The sequence below is a fragment of the Crocodylus siamensis genome, chromosome 2 (assembly GCF_052110815.1).
Source record: "Crocodylus siamensis isolate JL-2025a chromosome 2, ASM5211081v1, whole genome shotgun sequence".
Classification (NCBI taxonomy): Eukaryota; Metazoa; Chordata; order Crocodylia; family Crocodylidae; genus Crocodylus; species Crocodylus siamensis.
In genome coordinates this window covers 38,649,648-38,672,682 of record NC_143396.1, presented here as the reverse complement: position 1 = coordinate 38,672,682, position 23,035 = coordinate 38,649,648, and the positions used below count along the sequence as shown (strand labels likewise).

Genomic DNA, 23,035 nt, shown 5'->3' with positions numbered 1-23,035 from the left:
AACTAAATCAACGTTTGAAGGGGGCTCATAGTGCATAAATTGTGGAGGCTCCCTTAGAACTTCAGTGCCTGCTTTTCTTAGCTCCTGTTGCAACAGCCTGCTAAGAATTACACTTTTCATGTGCTGGAAAGAAGTATAACTGAAGACTATGAGATGGCTATACCATTTGTATGAGAAAGTCTGGCATCTCAAATGTCACCATGGTCTCTCTATTTGCTGGTTTGGAGGAACTATAACTTAACTATAACTTAAATGTATACAACAGGGGGTGGCAATGTTTTCCAGTGCTGGGCCACAATGACCCAGCTCAGGTCAAAGATGGACCAGCATTAAGGCCCAGCCACTGCTGCCACTGTTCCCTGCAGCCCAGCAGCAGAGCAACATGGGCCAAATGCCTGGCCATGGTGTAATGTGGGCAACGCCCCTGCTCCATGAGCTGCATCTGGCCCACAGGCTGTAGCTTGCCAGCTCTTAATATTTGCCAATATAGAAGACAGGTGAGAGAAAAGAAAGCATATAATTAATTTGGGCTAGGAAGACTGAAGCTTAATACTTAGCCTTTAAAAGCAAAAATACCAAAGACAATCCAGTGCTGTGGTCTCCAAATATTTTAGAAATATTGACTTGATTATGTTTATTTTTCAGTACAGTATGTTTAAACAAACTCACTTGAAACTGGATTATTCTCTCCTGGGAAAGGCACAAGTACATTCTCTCAGTATCTTTAAGGTAGAACGCACATTTATGGAGCTGTGATACTGGATCATCTGCATCCAATAACGCCGTCTGTTTATCCACTTTTCGAATGATCTATTGGTGAAAAAATGCACATACAAATACCCTTAACATCAATGCAATAAGTATTTTCTATGTCAGACAGAGTCCTATCTGAATATGTGCTGCATACATATGTGTTTCTCCATGCTTTGCTAGGAGAGAGGGGGGAAACTAGCAGCATTCCTTTTTGTTTGCATGGTAGGCCGAGTATTAACACACCATAAAAGGAAATGCCTCTAGGACTGAAAACATGTACAGCAAATTGTAGCAAAAAAAGCATCAGTCAATTTAAACCTTGAAAAATAGGAATTTAAAGGCAGTGACACTTTCTTAATTATAGTTTTGCAAAAGCAGCAACTATAATAGCAAATCTTTTGACAGGTACTTGTACAGTTATGTCTTAAACAATATTCATTTACAAGTACAAGAACGGATGGTTGTTTCCTCAATCTGAAAGTTCAACATAAAAAGGTAGTCTTCAATTTTAGAAAGACAGAGTAATTGATATTTAAAAATGATAACAGAAAAACAAAGTCCCCCCCCCCATAGACTGGAAATCTGAAGCTTGCAATTTTAAATCAAATTCTAGGAAAAAGGTTTAGTATTTTGCCTTCTGCAACACACTCAAAAGCAGCAGCTAGAGTACTTAAAGATTTCTAAGCTGTCAATCAGAAAGCTGTCCTCTAAAATTTCTTATAGTTATTAGCCACATAATTTTCCAAGCCCACACTTTCTTTCAGAATTTTTGTGCCAAAAATGTTTTTGTCCCAGAACTAATGTGCTGAATATGCTTCTGGTAACCAAGGGTAACAGGTGCACTTTGATTAATTTTAAATTGTATTTGTCTACTTTTATTTCAGATCTCTCAAACTTCAAATGATTGTATCTGATTCAGCTAGCATCCCAATAAAATGTAATTATTTTTAAGTTAAATTAACACAAAAACTGCTGAAGTGAGAGGAAATCTTCTCACTAACTTCCACACGTGCTGGATCAGACCTGTAGACAATGAGTAAGTTCGGATTTTTTTTTTTATATTGCTATAGTTCAACAAAGCAGGTTTAAGTATCATTTTATACTATGGGCAATGAAATAAAGAATGTTTTGCCCTCAACAAACTAACTCCATCTTTCCCATAGGTTTGGCCATAGGAAATATTCTTAGCCTAGTGGGTCTGGGAGATCTCCTGGATGACGAACTAAGGCTGCCTCCAAACATTATTTCTCTAGCGCTCCAAACTTTGTTGCACTACAGAAATAAAAGGCACTATGGGCATCCATACATTCAGAACCCCCCGGCGAACTCAAAGGCATGCTCTCCAACCAGGGGGCAATAGGAGGTTGCTCCATAGTTGCCGCCACTCCTAGTGGAGCCTATCACTGAGCTGGACAGGCTCATTGACCAGCTTGCACGCCTAGCTCCCAGGGTTTCAGGCTCCCCAAGAGCCCTTTAAAGGTCCCAATGCTCTAACGGGCTGTAAGCAGCCCCCTCACACTTACTGCCAGGTAACAAGGTTGACAGGGTTCCTTGTGAGCCTCCAGTGGCAGCAGAGGCAAATCAGGATCTGGGGTCCCTGCCTCCACCACCTACAGGAAGACACCAGTAAGGCAGTTTGTAGGAAGAAGCAGCAGGATTAGATAGGATGGAAACACACCAGCAGCCTCATAAGGAGCACTCTCAGTCTTTAAAGGACCCGTGTGCCTGTAAAAGCCCAGGATCCTGCATCGCTCCCAGTCAGGTCCTAGCAGCTTGGGAACCCTAGCTAGCTGCACCTGCTCCATGTGAGCCAGATCACTGGTCTGGCAGTCCTGACAGCTCACTCCTGGGTAGGCTGTCAGGGAGATAGCTGTTCTCCTCCTCTCTCCCCTTTGAAGCCTCTTGTGGATGCCCCGCCCCTCCCTATACTCCCCTTTCCTGGCCAGATGTTAAAATTCATCCCAGCATGACAGGTAAGTTGCTCTTTAAATATCAGGACATGTTTAAACAGCACCTTGTCATGGATCTGCCTTTTGAGGCAGGTTTGCCAGTTTTACCTCGGGACAAATTCTTTTATCATTTGGCTCGTTACCATTTGTTACAGGATAATCATATATTGTGCAAGAAGTTCCATGACAGGAGGATCTCTAAATTAATGTTTCAGAATTTTGTACTGTCAACACCTCAGCAGCCAAACCCCTTCCACAGCCTGCTAAGAATAAGTAAAGTCTATGGGAGACTTCATGACGGATAAGTGGATCATGATTGCACATGTATATGCTATAAAGCAGGGGCGAGCAATTATTTCAGGCAAAGGGCCACTTATCGAGTTTTGGCAAGCCATTGAGCACCACATGACAGGCACTCAAGGGCAGATAAATATTAATTTTCTTAATTTGGGGGGGCACGGGCTGGAGAGAATGGCTTGGTGGGCCGCACCTTGACCACAAGATGAACATGAGCCTGCAATGCAATGCTGCAGCTAGTAAAGTGACCAAAATGCTGGCTTGCATCTACAGATGCGCTCAAGCAAATCCCAGGATGTCCTTCTCCCCCTGTACTTGGTCTTGGTGAGGCCACAGCTGGAGTACTGCATTCAGTTTTGGGCTCCACAATTCAAAAAGGATGTGGAGAAGCTTGAGAGAGTCCAGAGAAGAGCCACACGCATGATCAGAGGTCAGGAAAACAGACCATACGATGACAGACTGAGAGCCATAGGGCTCTTTAGCCTGGAAAAGTGCAGGCTCAGGGGTGATCTGATGGCCATCTATAAATTTATCAGGGATGACCACCAGTATCTGGGGGAACGTTTGTTCACCAGAGCGCCCCAAGGGATGACGAGGTCGAACGGTCACAAACTACTGCAAGACCGTTTCAGGCTGGACATAAGGAAGAATTTCTTTACTGTTCAAGCCCCCGAGGTCTGGAACAGCCTGCCATTGGAGGTGGTTCAAGCATCTACGTTGAACACCTTCAAGAACAAATTGGATGCTTATCTTGCTGGGATCCTATGACCCCAGCTGACAATAAGAAGTCCTTCTTCAAATACATAGGGGGTAAAAAGAGGGTCCCGGGTAATGTGGGGCCCCTGCAGGACACGATGGGCAACTTAGTCATCACGCCAGATGACAAAGCTAACATATTTAATGATTTCTTTGCCTCTGTCTTCCTAAGTAGGGACCAGTTCAGCCACCTCCCTGCTGGGCCCCCCTCGGGCCCCAAGAGAGACACGCCTGGGCCAAGGGTTAGCGAGGAGTTAGTTAGGGTACTTCTGGAGAGGCTGGACGTGTTCAAGTCCGCTGGTCCGGACGATCTTCACCCTAGGGTTCTACAGGAACTGGCTGAGGTCATTGCGGGACCCCTGGCACGGCTCTATGAGCACTCGTGGTGCTCTGGCGAGGTGCCGGAGGACTGGAAGAGGGCCAATGTGGTCCCTATCTTCAAAAAGGGAAAAAAAGAGGACCCGGGAAATTACAGGCCAGTTAGTCTGACCTCAATCCCGGGTAAGCTCTTTGAAAAAATTATCCTGGCACACATCCAGGAGGGCCTTGCGGGGGAATGCATGCTCAGGGGCAACCAACATGGGTTTATCAGTGGCAGGTCTTGTCAGACCAACCTGGTGGCCTTTTACGATCAGGTCACCAAATCATTAGACGCAGGGGTTGCTGTGGATGTAGTCTTTTTGGACTTCCGGAAGGCTTTCGACACTGTCTCTCACCCTGTCCTCATCAAAAAGCTGGGAGACTGTGGTGTCGATGCCCACACGGTCAAATGGGTCTCCAACTGGTTGGAGGGCCGCACCCAGAGGGTGGTAGTGGATGGGTTCTTCTCGACCTGGAAGGATGTGGGCAGTGGGGTTCCGCAGGGCTCGGTCCTCGGGCCTGCACTGTTCAACATCTTCATCAGTGACTTGGATGAGGGGGTAGAAAGCACCCTGTTCAAGTTTGCTGATGACACTAAGATGTGGGTGCACTAGAAGGGTGCAATAGGCTACAAGCTGACCTTGACAGGTTGCAACGGTGGGCGGATGAGAATAGGATGGGGTTTAACACTGATAAGTGCAAGGTGTTGCACATGGGGAGGAAGAACCGGCACCACACTTACAGGTTGGGGAACTCCCCTCTTGCCAGCACGGAGACGGAAAAGGATCTTGGAGTCGTCATTGACTCCACGATGAACATGGGCCGGCAGTGTGGGGAGGCAGTCAAGAAGGCCAATCGTACCCTGTCATGCATCCACAGATGCATCTCGAGCAGGTCCAGGGAGGTGATCCTCCCCCTCTATGCGGCACTGGTCAGGCCGCAGCTGGAGTACTGCGTCCAGTTCTGGGCGCCACACTTCAAGAGGGACGTGGACAATATGGAAAGAGTTCAGAGGAGGGCCACTCGTATGATCAGAGGTCAGCAGGGCAAGCCTTATGAGGATAGGCTACGGGACCTGAACCTGTTTAGCCTCCACAAGAGAAGGTTAAGGGGGGACCTTGTGGCCTGCTACAAACTGGTCAGGGGGGATCAGCAGGTATTGGGGGAGTCCCTGTTCCCCCGTGCGCTGCCAGGAGTGACCAGGAATAACGGTCACAAACTGGCGGAGGGTAAGTTTAGATTAGATATTAGGAGGCGCTACTTCACAGTCAGGGTGGCTAGGGCCTGGAACCAGCTTCCAGGGGAAGTGGTGCAGGCTCCTAGCCTGGGGATTTTTAAAAGGAAGTTAGATGAGCACCTTGCCGGGGTCATCTGACCCCGGTGCTCTTTCCTGCTAAGGCAGGGGGTCGGACTAGATGATCTACCTAGGTCCCTTCCGACTCTAGCTACTATGAAACTATGAAACTATGAAACTTCCTGCCCTTTGGACTGGGGGGGGGGGGGGCTGGACTTGATCTTCCGAGGTCCCTTCTGGCCCTAATGTCTATGAAATCTATGAAAATCCAGCCCCTGGGCTGCATTTTGCCCACTCCTGCTATAAAATTTATACAGATTATACCGCTGTGTCTTATACTGTTCATTATATACAAAAGCAGGGGTGGCCAACTTTTAAGCAGCCAGGGGTTGCACACCACACAGGCCATACCAGTGTGAGCCCCATTCTCCCCCCTGGGCACATGCTGCATGAGCCCACTCACCCCTACTGCACCATGCCCAGGGATCCCCCCAGTATTATAGGCGGTGCCATGTTACACTGCCCTACTCCTGGGTCAGGGACAAGCAGCAGAGCTGGAAAAAGGAGGGGGCAGAGCTCCTAGCTGCTGCTGCAATTAGAGAAATAGAGGTGGGAAGGGCAGCTGGCTGGGAGCTACAAACTAAATCTTCATGGGCTGCCTGTGGCCCACAAGCTGTCAGTTGAACAGCTTTGTATTAATACAAGAAGTATGGGGAGTAAGTAGGAAGAATTGGAAGTCCTAGTATAACTGCATAAATGCAATATAGTAGCCAAACTCAGTAAATAGTTTGTATAATTATACTACTGTCAGGAAAGACAAGCAGGGTGAAAAAGGAGGTGGTGTTGCTCTTTCCATATGCAAGAGATATACACTTGTTCTGAGGCATGGTACAAAGAGGGAGGTAAGCACATTGAAGGTCTCTTGGTCAAAGTAAAAGTGGATAAGAATAAGGGTGATCTCATGGTGGGCATCTGCTGTAAACTACCACCTCAAGAGGAAGACGAGGCAGTTTTCAAACAGCTAACCAAAGTGTCAAAACTGCAGAACCTGGTGCTAATGGAGGACTTTAATTACCATGACAGCTTTTGGGAGGGTAACAGTAGTAGCCCAGGCAGTCTTTGGAATACGCTGGAGGTAACTTTTTGATACAGATGATGGAGAAGCTCGTCAAATGCTGCTCACAAATGGAGTAACTGGTTGATAATGTTGGGGTTAGAAAGCAACTTGGATGACAGGGACCACAAAGAACAGACTTCAAGATCCGGAGGTAAGGTAGTAAACAGACACTGCAATTCAGAAAAGCAGACTTAAATTTGAGAAACCAGTGGACATGATCCTATGGGAAGCAAGTCTGAAGGTAAAAAGTCCAAGCCAGTTGGATGTACCTTAAGAAGGCTATGCTGAGGGTCCAAAACTAGCCTATCCTGATGCAAATAAAGATGAATAAGTACAAACTAGCTAGGCTAAAGTGTCAATTTCAATGAGTTGAAACTCAAAAAAGACTCTTACAAAACGTGGAAGCTTGGCTAAGTTACTAAGAATGAGCATAAGAGAGATCACACAGGCATGCAGAGAGAATCAGGAAAGCCAAGGCACAAAAGTAAAAATCTACAAATACGCTAAAATTAAGGAAAAAGATCAAAGGAACTGTAGGTCCTGACAGAAGACAGTAGTCTCATAATGGATGATGTAAAGAAATATGATATACTCAATGCCTTCTTTTTACTTCAGTCTTCAGGAATAAGGTCAACTATCAGATGACAAGCACAGCAGGCAGCAAGAATGGGAAGGATACAATCAGCCTGTACTACGGAAAACACGTTAGAGATTACTTGAAGGAGGTGGATGTTTTCAAGTCAGCAAGGCTGAATGGGATGCAACATAGAGATAATTGTCCAGAGACAGTCTATTCTCTTTGAGAATTCATGGAGGTTGGGTGATGTCCTGGATGACTGGAAAAAGGCAAATGCACTGCATAGCTTAAAAAAAAGAAAAACAAAAAAAGGAAAGGTGGAAGGATCCAGGTCAGTCTGACTTCAGTACCTAGAAAGATTATGGAACATGTCAACAAGGGATCCTAATTGCCTAGAGCATAATTATCTAACTGGCAGTCTGTGGGCCATAATGTAACCCAAGAGTGGTTAAATCATGATGGTGGCAGTATTAACTCCTTCAACACCACCTTCTCACCACTGCTACTTAAACTGATGCATCAGGGCCACCAACAAGGGAGTTAACACTGGGGTGGGCAATTATTTGGGCCCACAGGCCACACAGTAGGTTCTTGAGAGCTGCTGCAGGCTGGTTAGCACCCCCCACTCAACAACCCACATGCCCTGGGGCTCCTCTCCACCACTGTCATCAGCACTCAGCAGCAGCTGAACACACAGCCCCAGCCCACCATGGACCAGCTCCAGACCAGCCAGGACCTGCACACACAGCCCTAACCCCGTGCCTGCTCTAGACCTACACACCCATGATTAGCAGCAGCCGCCAGGCAGAAGCTACTGCTGGGCATGGGGGAAAAACAGCCACTTTCTTCCTTACCATTGCCAGGCACTTCTTGCTGCAGCAGCCCAGAGCCCATTCCTGGGCTGCCTTGCAGCTCCTCTTCACTGCCAGGCACCCTGGAGGGGGTACTGGTAGTGGCGATGATGAAGAGCTGCAGGGTAGCCTGGGCATGGGATCCAGACAGCCGCAACAAGAAGGACCCAGCAACGATGATGGAGAGGTGGGCATTTTTGCTCTGCACCCAGCAACTTGTCTGACCACCAGTGCTGCTGCAGGTCTGAAGCAGGAGCAGGGTAGGCTGGGTTGAGGACTGTGTGCATGGGTGGCTGGTTCATTCTGGCTGGGCTAAGTCCAGAGTGTGTGCAGCATGGGCCAGGGATGGCTAGGGCTGCATGTGCAGATCCCCGCCAGTCTCCATGGGGCTGGGACCAGCGGTGACAGAAGCATGGAGCTGCTGCTACCACCACCTGGGTTCCTGAGAAATGGAGTGCAGCTGTGGAGCTGCCCAAGCCCTGCGGCACACCAAGGAGTGGTGGGATGCACCATGGGACAGATGGTGCTTGGGTCAGAAAGGACCTGCTGTGGGCAGGACAAGTCACTTTGTCGGCCGGATCCGGTCCGTGTGCCATATTTTGCCCACTCCCAAGTTTATACCATCACTATGATTTAACCACTTATGGTCTACCACTTCATTCTGGTTGGACACCTCTGACCTAGAGGATAACAAGCTAATCAGGAAGAGTCAAAATGAATTAATTAAGAGCAAACCATGTTTGATTTCCTTCTATGACAAAGTGACTGGCTCTTAGGATGGGAGGGTGAAGGTAGGAAGAGAGCAGTGGATACGACACACCTGGACTTTAGCAAGGCTTTTGACACTGCCTCTCATGACATTCCTGTGAGTAAGCTACGGAAATACAGCCCAGATGGAAGTATTGTAAGGTGAATATGTAACTGGTTGGATCATCATGATCAAAAGTGCAGAAATCAACAGTTCAATGTTTATTTGAAAGGAGGTATTGAGTGAGGCTTCAATCCTGAGTCTGGAATAGTTTAATATCTTTAATAATGATTTTGTGAATGAGTCCACTGTTAGGAAATACAAAGGACAGAATTAGAACTCAGAATGACTTTGATAAACTGGAAAAATGGTCTGAAATTAATCAAATGAAATTCAATAACAAACAAGGTCAAAGTCCTGTACCCAAGACTGAAGTATGGCCTGCAAAAATACACAGAGTGTAAAATGACTGGCTACACTACAGTACTGCAAAAAAAGGATTTAGGGCAGGGGTAGCCAGAGTTACTCACTCTGAGGGCCACATCTGATCCTCCACTGAAGTTCAAGAACCAGAGAAGCAGCAGGGGGGAACGCCGAGTCATGTGGAGGGGGGGTTGCTGAGCCCTGGGATAAGTGGTGAGGATACAGCCCCTGCTCTGGCAGCCTCGTGCCTGAGCTGGCAGTCCCAGGAGCAGTGGGAGGGGCTTCAAGAAGCAGGGCAAGAGCCACAAACACCATCCTGGCAACCTACAAGCAGCTTGCAAGCCATGGTTTGGCCACCACTGATTTAAGGGGTCATAGTGAATAAAAGCTAAATACAAGTCAGTGGTGTGCTCTTGCATAATAGGTTGTCTTAGCAAGATTGTCACCTGACCCTTGCTACTAGTCAAGAAAAGTGATTTTTTTCACTCTGTTATGAGCTACATACATCAGGGGTTTGGTGAACTGTTCACCACGGTGCCCTGGGGGAAAACTAGAAACAATGGGCTACAAATTCCTGGAATATAGTTTCAGGCTGAACATCAGAAAAAGACTTCCTCACAACTAGGGTGTCCAGACTATGGGACAAGCTCCCCCCCAGAGGTGGTGCAATCATCTACCCTAGGAGGTCTTCAACAGAAGACTGGATGGTCATCTGGGTGGGGTCACCTGACCCCAGATGTCTTTCCTGCTTATGCAAAGGGCTGGACCCGATGATCCTTCGGGGTTTCTTCCAGCCCTACAAGTCTATGATTCTAACTAGCAAGGCCTCACCTAGAATACTGTGTGTACTCTCAACAAGTTTGCAGATGACACCAATCTCGGGGGGAGTAGCAGATACTCTGGAGGGTAGGGCTAGAATTCAGAGGGACCGTGACAAATTAAAGGACTGGACCAAAAGAAATGTCATGAGGTTCAACAAGGACAAGTGCAAAGTCCTGTACTTAGGACAGAAGAATCCCATGTATCAGTACAGGCTGGGGGCTGACTGAATACATAGCAGCTGTGCAGAAAAGGATCTGGAGGTTACAGTGAACAGTAAGCTGTATTGTTCACTGTACGAGCAATACAAATACGAGCCAGCAGTGTGCCTTCATTATCGAGAAGACTAATGGCACACTGGGCTGCATTAGTAGGTGTGCTGCTAGCATGTCAAGAGAAGTGGTTATTCCCCTCTATTCAATACTGATGAGACCACATCTGGAGTACTATGTTCAGTTTTCCCCCCCACCACTACAGAAAGGATGTGGACAAATTGGAGACAGTCCAGCAGAGAGCAACAAAATGGGTAGGGGGCTGAGGCACATGACTTTTGAGGAAAGGCTGAGGTAACTGGGCTTATTTAGTTTGCAGAAGAGAAGACTTGAGTGGAGGATATGATAGCAGCCTTCAACTACCTGAAGCGGGGCTCAAAAGAGGATGGAGCTAGACTGTTCTCAGTGGTGGCAGATGATAGAACAAGCAGCAATGGTCTCAAGTTGCAGTAAGGGAAGTTTAGGTTAGATATTAGGATGAATTTTCTCATTAGGAAGGTAGTAAAACCTTTGAACAGGTTACCCAGAGAGGTTGTGGAATCTCCCTCCTTGGAGGTTTTTAAGACCCAGCTTGAAAAAGCCTTGGCTGGGATGATCTACTTAGGGATAATGCTCCTTTGAGCAAGGGGTTGGATTACATCTCCTGAGGTTTCTTCCAACCCTAATTTTCTATGATTCTAACTCAAGCTCTTCCAATTTCTAGTCTAGAGAGGAGAAAACAGAAGGGGTACTTGATAGCTGCCTTTATAACCACCCTTCAGGTATTTAAAGAGGATAGCAATTGATTACCCTGTGGGCAAAAGGGGCAAGACAAGGAACAATGGTCTTAAACTGCATCAAGGAAAATTTAAGTTTAATATTAGTCAGAACTTTGCAACTGTGAGGGTGGTTAAGCACTGGAACAAGCTACTACAGAATTCCCATTCTTGAAAGAGCATGTTAGAAAACATTTGGTATGGAAAGGTTTAGACAGGGATCCTCAAGCAAGGGATTGGACTAGGTTCTCTCATATGATTATGTCCCTTTTAGCACTATTTTTCTATGATGCTGTTATTCTGTTTCAGTGTACACAAAACATAAGTAATGGAAAAGTTTATAACTGACCACTAATAGCATGTCATTGAGACTGCCTAGTTGAGAGCATATAGAAAAATAAAATTAAAATCTGTAATTATTGTGTTAAAATGCATAAACCTAGACTTCTGTTTGGATGAACAAAACAAATAGCTTTTAGGTTCTAAAACCTTAAGTAACTGAAATTGGCAGTTTTTAGTAGAAATATATACTGTTATATGTTTAAGAAAATACAGGATCAGCAGTCCTCCAAAATCATTTTGCACAGTATAGTGATATTTTGCACATCTCTAATAGTTTACATAGTTAGAAAGCATACACAGTGTTCTTTAATCTGAAAAAAGAAAAACACTTAGGCTTAGTTTTAAACATGATTATAATTCTTCTGACTTCAATTACATAACTCTCCTGCTTAAAAGTTAATCATATGCTTAAGTGCAAATTAGATTTATTCTTTGGGGGAGTTCAAAGAGTCACTCATATTTTGACTGATTTTTTCCACAGTGCCCTTAAACTTAGTTTACATCTTACTCTTTACAGAATTCCACAGGAAACAGAAATAAAATGTAAATATAAAATAATATCTTACTAAAGACAAATACCATTTTTCAAGTACAGTAAAATGTAATATAAGACGACAAATACACAAGAATTATAAACAGTGAAAACAATTATTTGGCAGTTCTCGTAAAAAAATTCTGTACTAGTGAAATCTTGCATGTGTACTTTTTATGTAGTTTGAATCCATCTAAAACAACAGAAGCATCTCAAAACAACAATGAAATCACAATTTAACTACTGCATCAGAGAAATTCAACTGTACCAGTCTTGGGAGTGCCATGCCAGTAACTGAGCACACAAGTTTGACAGTCTGTCCATAATGAATGTAGCCATCACGCACCGTGAATTCTTCTCCCTCCGATTCATCATCATCCACTGCGTGAAGCAGACAAAGCATTTTAACTCCTTGATCATTTTATGGCAAGGACATAAAGTGTCACTATAAATACCAAATAACTAACACTGAATTTTTACTTTGAAAATGTTTAAAAGGGAATACAACATGAAGTTTGGATTAGATGTGCAGTGTTTTATTTTTACTTACAGAGATGAATGTAAAATGCTCCCCACTGTTGTGAACTGGCATGGAAATTACCTCCTTCTACGTGCAAGTATCGTGTGCTAACTGTTTGGGATCGAAGTCTATTAAATAGTGCCACTTTTGTCCCTGATGCAATACATACTGCAAGAAAAGAATACAGATTTATTTGATATTATAAATAGTTTAACATAATGAAATAAGAAGAAAATTAATATACTAGGTTTAGACTAACTCCCTCAATAATCTGTAATTAATTACTTTCTAAATTAAACCTTTATGATTCTCTGGAAAAATACTACAAACGACATAATGACTCATTTGCCATTTCTGTTTTCTAAAGATACTATAATTCTCAGTAGTTTGCTTGTGTGGGAAGGGAAAGACACACACACACACACGCACACAGTGCACCTCTCAGGTGAGTAATGAGTGACTGATGTGTTGAGAAATTATTAGGACAGCGGTTTCTTACTATTTTGTACTGCTTCACTGGGAATGATGGACACATCCCACCAGGCCCTACTACATCAGGATTTTACAGAGATCCTGCTCTCTCCTTTTCCTTCATGTCTCCTTTACAGTTAATTTTTCCTCTTGTCCTTCTTTTTCTGTGATTTCTTTCTGTCTTTTTCCTATTCTTTTTTGCTCCTCTGTATTTTTACACTTATCTCCTCCCATCCAGCTTTCCCTTCTCCCATTTCCCTTTTTAGTAGCTCAATTACTTTTCCCCATTCCCTATTCAGCAGAAGAGTAAATGATTTTGGGGCTAATTGATATGCAGAAGATAAAACAGTACCAAAGCTGAGGAGAGACATTTGGACTGGTAGATGGGACTGGAAGCTCCCTACTAATAAACTTTAGCACTAAAATTAGAAGGAGAGAGGAGTTGAGAAATATTCTGAAAGACATCTGCTATTTTAACCATCGAACCAGTAAGATGCTTGCAATATGGGTGGGAAATGAGTCCTCGGCTTTCCACACTAAGCCCCCTTTGTGAGCCTAACGCCCCAATACACTAACCTGTAAACTCCAAAAGGAGCACCTGGATTGAAAAAGATTAGATTATAATACTGGAATCTTGGCATTAAAAGGTTAATCCAATGGATCAAAAGTAAGATAGGGCACAACTCCAGCTGCATCAATAGTATAAAGGAAAAACTCAAAGGGAAAGTGAAAAGGAAACTTAAAAGTACTGAGTAAGTTAAATGACCTCAGGAGGGCCTAGATAAAAGAGATACATGAACAATTCATTCTGAACTCTAATTGAGAGTGAACATCTTGAAGGTAATCACACAAAATGCATTAAAAGAAGGTTGACATCAAATGTGAGCAAAGTTGAGAGGTTAATAGCAATATTTAGAAGCAGTACAGAGTTGGAGAGATTACCTATCAACATCTTAAAGCGCAGGAGAGCTTAAACTCCTTGCTGTGTCCGACAGCCTTACAACTTTGAAACAAGGATGTTCTGGACTATGTAGGTACTTATACACCTATAGTCTACTGAAGGAACTGAGCTTAAATTTTTAATGATAATCTTATTTAACTGATTTACAGCATAACCACATAACTTGAAGGGAAAATAATAAAATAGGGTATAAAGTTCTGAAATATACTGCAGTAAAATCGGGAAAATATAGAATAAATCATCTTACTTTGGATTGTAAGCCTCAAACAAAAAAGAAGTCACAGGGGGGTCAAGTGCACCAACTAAAGCAAAGGCCTGAAAACTAAATACTTACAGTCTGCATTTTTCAGTGACTGTTTCTTTTTAGAAGGTTTGGAGATGACTTTGATCCGTTTACTGAGGAACACACCGATGTCATCACTATTGCCATAGAACATTTTTACTGATAACATGAAGTGCTTTCTCTTGTCTGAGTCAGATATGTACAATGTTTTGGCTGTGCAATAGTTCTGCAGATGAGAACAGATCACTGTTTCTTTTTCAGATACGTTTAGAGTTCAAGATAACAAACTTATATGCAACTTAGAAGAAAAGAGACCATGGATGTAATGCATCCTTAAACAAAGTCACCTAAATATGGTTCTATAGCAATTCCCTAAGGAAGCAACATTACTATTTTCTGAAGCATAATGAGATGAATGTGGGAAAATTCTGCATTATTTTAATGAAAGGTATTTCTTAATTTACTGTTTACTCGTATTGCTCATTACCCAACTCCAAATGTTTAATTTATTACAGTTTTTAGGGGCCAGGGAAGAGACAACACACTGACTTGTTGGGAGGGTAACAGCACTACCCAGGATGCATTTCACATAACCAAATCTGAGCTGGAGGAGTGGACTGTTAACAACCAGGGATACTGAACAAGTCCGCAAGGACAATACAACAGTTACACTAAAGAGCTTTTCTAAGTACAGAGTAAGTTTTCTCCAAACAATTCTTGGTATTATACAAATGAACAGAAAACAGGCACAGTCTCAGGAAGCTATGATACTGGTTATAATGTCGCTAACATTAATTTAAAAAAGAAATTCTATTTATTCTACCTTTCCTTCCAAGTTTAGCTGCTGCATTTCTTGGTCACTGTTTCCTATTCCAATGAAAGCGCATGGTTGTGACTCTTGCTCAGAGCAACCATCCCGCTCCATTTGTTCTTTTTTTTTCTTCCATCCACTACCCATAAGATACACGCATGGAGGGGGGCAAAAGAACCTGAAAATGAACAGATTTATTACATTTATGGATGACATATGACTTGAACAACAAACTTTGCAAGTAAAATAGAAAACATGCTCCAGCACACATGAAGCCTTTCTAGTCAAATGCACATTTTATAGCTAGCAGTACAATGTGTATATAGATGTATAAATACACTTCTCATCTACCCAGAAGTATTTATTAATTTTTAAAATATAAGATTAAAAATGAGCATTTGATAAACAGTCAGAAAGAGAAGGCTGTGCATCTGAACAACAGTTTTCCATTTCAAATATAAGGGGGCTCAAATCTAGTGCAACACCATAGGGCAGAGGTCAGTAACCTACAGCCCACTACCTGGATCAAACCTACAGAGCCATTTGATCTGGCCTGCAGATATGGGGCTTTAGCACTTTCCCCTGAACTGTGGCAGGAAGAACCAGCAGCTGCTGGGTCTTGGCAACCCATGGAAATGGGTTTCTCCAGCCCACAGCCTGAAAATGTTGCTGACTGCTCCCATAGTGCCAATCAAAACTGTAGTACTGGAGAGACTCTCAGCTTTCTAAAACAGAACCGACAGATATCAGGCCTTAACATTATGTTACTTTACCTACGTGATTATTCAAATGTTATTTACATGAACATAAATAGGTATCTATAACACACTAACAAAGCATCAACTGTTTCACCTTAAGCAGGGAGGCAGATTCTTTTTTTTTTTTTTTTTTTACAAAGAATGTATTTGCACCTTCCTCCAAATTTACAACACCCACTTGGAAATAGATCTGTTTAATAAAAGAAAGTTAAATTTAAATGTGGCCCCTTTAAGAAATGTGTCTTATGTAGTCCTGCTTCTTTTTCTGTCTTCCTTGTAAACAGTCACAACAGCCCACTTCTCAGGCAAAGAAATATTATTCAATTTTGAAAAATTAATTTTAAAAGTATCACTACTTAAGTCAAAATGTCCTGTTTCTTCCTAGTGATCTTGCTTGAAAAGTACATATACACAATAGTTTTTCAAGAGCTTAAATTTTATTTACTTATTTTTATTATTTTAACCCTCCTCGTTGTGAAGAAAACCTGAAAAAATCTGAACTACTTGTTCCCATGTTTCCACTATTTGCCTTGTGCTCCCCTTCACACTAAACAAAGCTGTCTACTCCCACATCCATTGCATGAGGGCAGAAATGATGTTATGGTGTGTGCTCTGTAGTTTGCTGGTGTTGTGGTAGTGGTAAAGGGTGTGCCTGTGGGTGAAAGTCAAGGGTGGGTACTGTTAGGTGATTTAATTTTCATTTCCTTGTTTTTGTGGGTTTATAATCTCAAAGAAAAATTAAAAAAGAAGATAAAAATCACTAGTTGACCACAAAACTTGCATGTGAATAAACAAAAATTGGTTCATATATATTCATAGATCTTTCAAAATCTGTCACACACACATACCCCTCTCCTTCCCAAATATACATATAAAATATGAAAAATTGAATCTGTCTTTACACGGAAGGAAAACTGGTATTTCCAAATGTAAATAACTTTCAGTTTCTTTTGTGCACAAAAACTTGTCTTAATTCCTTTTGGTTTCAGTTCAGCCAGGAAGTCCAGAGAGACTATTTTCTTCAGTTGAACAAATTAATTCAATGCCATGTTGAAATGCCATGTGAGAGTTGGGAAAGCAAAAAAAATTATTTTCCTCTTTCAATTTGTGAATAAGAGTCACTGGGGGAGATTATAATTCTAAAAAAATCATCTTAAAAGAGTTCAGTTCTTGATCTGGTTAGGCACTTTTGAAAATGTAATAATGTTCACATGTACAACTTCAGATACCTCAACACATGTGAAAAATTTAGCCCAGGCTAACCAGAAATTTATCTTCAATTTACTGACAGCCATTCATGCTTTTGTTCAATTAATTGGTTTAATTTATTTTTCTTATGTAAGCAGCACTTATAAATTTAAAATTCTCTTTATACAAACTTTTAATTTAATTCCAAGTTTCAACCAAACATAAGCTGGACTCAATGCCAATAAATAATTATGATCTAATAAAATGAAGAATAATTTATCATTTTCTAACATAATAAAAATGTGAATGCCTGAATCTGAATAAATATATGTTAACATTTAAAACTGTTCAAAAAGATGTGCAAGGATATCATATCTCCTCAAACTGGCTAGGTAAAGTACCAAATTTAGTATAAACAATGTATCTGATTTCAAAATGAACATATTTTAATATGTATGCTAACCAATGAGAATTAGTTATTTTTCCTACAGAGAATTTCAATTGTGTGTGGCAAACAACATTAAGATACTTAAAACAGTTTCTTGTTGTTATACTAAATCACAGGGGAGAAAAAATGTTTAAAATATATATTTAAATACATCCACACTGCTTTCTGAAACACAGCACAACCTAATATGCACCAATAAAGCATAAATCACAACTGCAGACTTTCCAAAGCTACAACAGTTTTACAGATTATCCCTCTTTGGCTTGAAATTCAGTCACTTCCTGTGAAGTACCAGTATGAAGCAGCTCTCAGTAAAAGAGACTACCAGAACTTTTCAATTGAGGACACTGCTAATTACTTTCTGGAAATATCACTTTATAAATTAACTTAATAAACAGAAACTCTTATTGGATATGGGGTCTGTAGACAGACATCTGGCCCTAAAATTCCTTCCTGGCTCTAAATATAGCAGTCTAACTGACTGGAGAAACAAGATTCTTTAGCCAGGAACCTCTAGGTTTAAGTCCCAAAAGCAGCACTGGCACACCACATTCAAAATCCCTAGCCTTGGCTGCAGCCAACCCTAGGTGCAAAAAAAAAAACGCACAGGAAAATACATAAAGCCCTTGATATACATAGCAGCAAGGAGGTGAAAAAAATCCTTCCTATCCTCATATGGCAACTAACGAAGTCCAGATGCATGAAAAATACTGCAGAACACAGGCATTACTACTCAGATCATCCCTTAGCAAGCTTTTTGAACATATCCCTCCAGTGACTGAGAGACTGCGTAATGAAGTTGTGGACTATTCCACTGCCTCACTGTTCTAACCATGACCGAGTTTTTCCTGTTATCCAATCTAAAGTTACTTTGCTGCACCTTCAAGCCAATGGCCTGCCTCCTGCTCTCTGCAGGAAGAGAAAAAAGGCATTCTCCATTATCTTTATGGTAGCTCTTCACCATATTTGAAAACTGCTATCACATCCCCTCTTAAGTGCCTTTTCTGCAAGCTGAGCATGTCTATTTCTTTCAACCTCTTCTTGAACAACTTGCCTTCCAAGCCCTTTATTACTTTTGCTACCTGCCTCTGGACCCTCTCTAAATCTCCATGTACTTTTTAAAATGCGACGCCTAAAACTGGATGTAGTACTCTAACCAAGGGTGAGTAAAGAGGTACTGTCACCTAATGTTTCTTCTGTTCATACATCCCAAAAATCGCATTCACTTTTTGTGCCGCTACACACTGTAGACTTGTATTGAGCCTGTGACCCACCAAGACTTCCAAAATCTTCTCTAGTGCTGCCACACAGCTAGGTGTCACTCATCTTGTATCAGTCTTTTTGATTATTTTTCCTGAGGTGTAGTACCTTGTGTATGTTGGCAGTGAACTTCATCCTATTAGTTCCAGCCCAGGTTTCTAATCTGTCACGATCCTTCTGAATTGCACTCCATTGTGATAACAGTCTCTCTCAGTTTAGTATCGTCTGCAGACTTGCTCAAGGAGAACTCCATTCCAGCATCCAAATAATAAATATGTTGAACAACACTAAGCCCAAGACAGACCTGTCTCTACTACCCTTTGGAGACTCCACTCACAATCTCCTGCCATTCTGACATGCATCAATTTTTAATTTCTCTTTGCTTGGGGCTAGAGTCAGTTGCTTATCCACTTTATAATAGTTCTGTCCAGCCGACATTTATCTGAAGTGTTAGGAGAAGATCACATGGGACTCAGTTAAAAGCCTTCCTAACATCCAGATACATTATATCCACAACATTCCCTTCATCCACTCAAGCAGTTACTTTGTTGAAGGTCAAGTTCGTTTGGTACAATATGCTCTTAGTAAATTTATCCTGGCTGCTACCTCCTTCAAATGCTTGAAAATGAACTTCTTTATGATAAACTCAAGTAACTTTCCAGGTATCAACGTGAAACTAATTGCTCTATAGTTACCCTTTCCTCTTTTTTAAAGAGGGGCACAACATTGGCCCATTTTTAGCCCTCTGGTACCATGCATATCTCCCACAACTTCATAAATATTATTGCCAAGGGCTCCAAGATCTCTGCCAGTTCCTCAAGTACCCTGTGACAAAGTTCATCAGGCCCTGCTGACTTGAATTAATTCAGACCCATCAAAAGTTTGCTGACCATGTCCTATTATCTTATCCCTCAGCTTGTCCCCTTTGTTATGCAAATCAATCTTATTAGGTGTCTGGGTGCAGTTTAAGTTTTTTTTTGTGACGACTGAGGCAAAGTAGCTCTTGTGTGCCACAGCCTTCTTTGCATGTTCTGTTAACAGTCCATCCTGGCTGGCTGGTTAACAGCAGACCTACAGCTTCCTTTGTCTTTTCTGGCCAACATGCTTACAGAAACTTTTGCAATTGTCCTTAACTTTCCCTGGCAGGTGCAGCTCATTTTTCAACTTTGCCTTCCTGATTTTGTCCCTACACGTTCCTACTCTTTACTGGTAAGCTTCCTTGGTGACATGCCCATTTTTCCTGCATGCTTTCCTTTTGCATTTGAGGCATCCTAGAAGCTCCTGTTCAGCCACATGGTCTCTTTCCATTTTTCTTGTGCTTCCATCATGTCAGAACAGTTTCTTGTTGAGCTGCCAATACTGTGCCCTTTAGAAGTGCCCAGCTCTCCTGGGTACCTTTATCCTTCAGTCCGTCTTCCCGTGTCACCATGCCAATTATCTCTTTAAGTGGGATGAAATCTGCCTTGTTTAAATTTAGTACCTTAGTTCTGCTGACTTCATGTGTTTCCCGTCTCACGACCATAAATTCTATTGTGCCAGGATCACTTCCTCCCAAGTGTCCCATCACCTTCACATCCTTCACCAATTCTTTCCTATTGGTCAGCACAAGATCAAAGATAGATGATCCTCTAGTTCTATCATCAATCTTCTGGAACAGAAAACTGTTCACACAAGTTAGGAACTTGCCTAACACTATGGTTGGCTGTATTACTCCTTCAGCAGAGTCTGGAAGGCTCCCATCAGTACTCTCTCATAACTTTTTTTTAAACCTCCTTGAGAAGTGCCACATGCATGTCTTCTTGATTTAACAGACTATAAAATATATATATATTATACTGGTGTTCTCTTTCACCTTTTATCTTTACCCAAAAACATTCTGATCTGTTACCTTCTTCCTCCTGGGCCAGGGAACAATCGCATTTATTTTTGACACACCAGGAGACACCATCATGGTTTCTCCCAACCCTGTCCTTCTGAAACAGTGTAATCCTGTGTAGACACGCAGCCTTAAGAGCTGTCCTACCAGGCCTCTGTGATACCAATCAGATTATAGAACAGCCTGTGCCAGGCTCCTGCTGGCACCAGCGCTTTGATCCCAGCCAGCATGCACAGCTTGAGGTGGGGCTGTTCCAGGTAAGGCTGCAGCTGGGTGCTGCTCTGCTCACTCTACCTCTAGCGGGTGGCTTCTGCTTCTGATTTTGCCCCTCCAATGCTGTGCAGCACCACTCTGAGCAAGCAGCTTCAGCCAAGTGGCTCCTGCCCCAGCTCCCAGCCAGTGGAAGTTGCTTCTTCCAATGGAAGACAGCCAGCAGCTGGAACAAGAGCCCTGCATGCTGAGGCAGGAGCCACTTGCCTGTCACCCCCAGGAGCTGCCAATGGAGGCAAGGGAAGCAGAACAACACCTGGCTGCAGCCACACCAGGAACAACCCTGCTGGAAGCTGCTCCTGATCTTACCCTGCTGCACCACACTGCTCCTGCCCCAGGACACAGGGTTCCGTCTCCAGCTCCCGGCCTTCTCAGGTGTTGGAGCCCTATGCACTGGAGCAGGAGCTGCCCAGCTGAAGCTGCCTGCCTGTCTGTCCAACTGGAGTGGTGTGCAAGATCAGGAGGAGGAGCCACTGCTGGGAGGCAGAGAGAACAGAACAGCAGGAGCACAGCACTGACTGCCCCAGAGCAAGTGGGCAGGGTTTGGCCCTATGTGGAGCATCATGGGAGCAGTGCAAACTGCACCACCCAAGTGAGCTTTGCAGCACGCAACCCCACCTCCTCCTTTCCTTCTCCTCACCCAAAGCAGGCTCCTGGTACCTAGCATCCAGGCAGCCCCCATCACATGCACGTGCACACACCTGCCTCCCCATCCCCCAGAGCCATCATTGCTCTGTGACCCAGCCCTGTCATCCCAGCCTTGTCCACCCCTCCTGCTCCTGAATACTACTCCCCATCTGCCTGCAGTGCCATAGGGAGTTTTGGTGAGCTGTTGCAGCCAGGGGGTAGGGAGAAAATGCTGACCCAGCCTGTGACAGCTCATTAAAACTCCCCTACATGGCCTTCAGATCCAAATAACTGCCCACCCCTGATCTATAGGATCCCAAGACAAAAGGCTTTTTCCCCAGGAAAAATACAATGCCTCTTTACAGCCTAAAAGTAATAGCAATACTTTTTCATTTAGGTACATTATTAGAAAATATGTCTATGTGGCCCCCCTTACATGTTACAAGTATTGCACAATTAACTGTTTAAATGCACAATTATCTTAAGACCAGCTCCATGTGCAAAGTAGCCATCATTCCATAAAAGACTCCAACCACCTACAAAGTTAGACCTCAAAAATGTCTACTAACTTTAGAGCTGGTTCCTATTAAGCTTTAATTTCCATGCATAGCAGGGTCTCCCCTGTGGGTGGTAGTCCTGTCAGTTACAGGGGTACACCAATGCCCAGCCAGGGCTGGGAGTTCTGCAACTGAGGGGACTCTTAATCCCAGCAGCTGCTGACTCTGGGTCCTAGCATGACAGGGACCCAGCGTCTTGCAGCTGTGGATGCTGGGTCTCAGTTGTGCAAAACCCCCATGATGAGGGATCATGTGTGCCTGGTAAACATTATGAAACAGGGCCCCAAATAGTTCACCCAGAATCCCTCAGTTGCCCTGTACCTCATCTGCATATAAACTTTTGGAGCATGCCAGGACTGGTGATAAGAATACAGGTTCCAGTAATGAGAGGGGGTTTAATTAGCACAGGGATCCTTCGGGGTGGGGGGGGGAGGGGAGGATCTGGAGTATGTACACACACACACACACACACACACACACACACACACACACACACACACACACACACACAGACAGAGCAGTGCTGAGCTGTGGTAAACCATTATCCTTTGGCTTTGAATTAATATCCTTTGGCTTTGAATTAATATCCAAAAAAAATTTGTACTATACATAAGTAGGTACCAAAGTGCTGCTCAACTGTGTTTATAAAGTGCTGCTAAAACTTGCAACAGTTTCAAACAAAGGTAAAATGCATCAATTCTGGATGAACTAAATGTATGGTTACTATATGCAAATTGCTATAGTCATGTTTAATTTCAAGGTTATCCTTTTCAATTTTGCTCCTCACTTCTACATGCTCAGGGAGAGCAGGGTCTGACAGTAAGAAGGGAAAGGGGTATCAGGGGCAGTGGGAAGGGGACAAATTTAAAGCAAGGCTCCAATAATTAGATTCTATACCTGGAAAATTAAAACATTCATAATTTTTCCATATATAAAATCTAATTATTAAGGGTTATCTTATCATAAGGGTTATCTTCTATTTGGGTAAATACAGTATGTAATAAACCACCAGTAAAAAACACGCTAATCATGCCACTGAGACCATGTTTCTAAAATTCGAAAATCAGTGCAAAAAGAAAATAAAGAGAAGGACATACAAATTGCTAACAGTTGAACAACATCATATACTATTTTTCTCCCTTTGCTAGAGGTACATTTTG

General features: G+C 43.0%; 1 protein-coding gene across 3 annotated transcripts in view; it reads right to left on the bottom strand.

Moving 5' to 3' along the window:
* The window catches only part of RBPJ (recombination signal binding protein for immunoglobulin kappa J region), a 108,006-nt gene that overhangs the window by 13,374 nt on the left and 71,597 nt on the right, over positions 1–23,035 (bottom strand). For all 3 annotated transcript variants that reach the window (XM_090035724.1, XM_090035723.1, XM_090035725.1), the window contains 5 exons: positions 14,904–15,069; positions 14,132–14,306; positions 12,396–12,533; positions 12,114–12,226; positions 670–810 (listed from right to left, as the gene is read on the bottom strand). In XM_090035724.1, the coding sequence (XP_089891850.1) occupies positions 670–810; positions 12,114–12,226; positions 12,396–12,533; positions 14,132–14,306; positions 14,904–15,069 (733 nt within the window). The remainder of the gene's footprint in view (positions 1–669; positions 811–12,113; positions 12,227–12,395; positions 12,534–14,131; positions 14,307–14,903; positions 15,070–23,035) is intronic.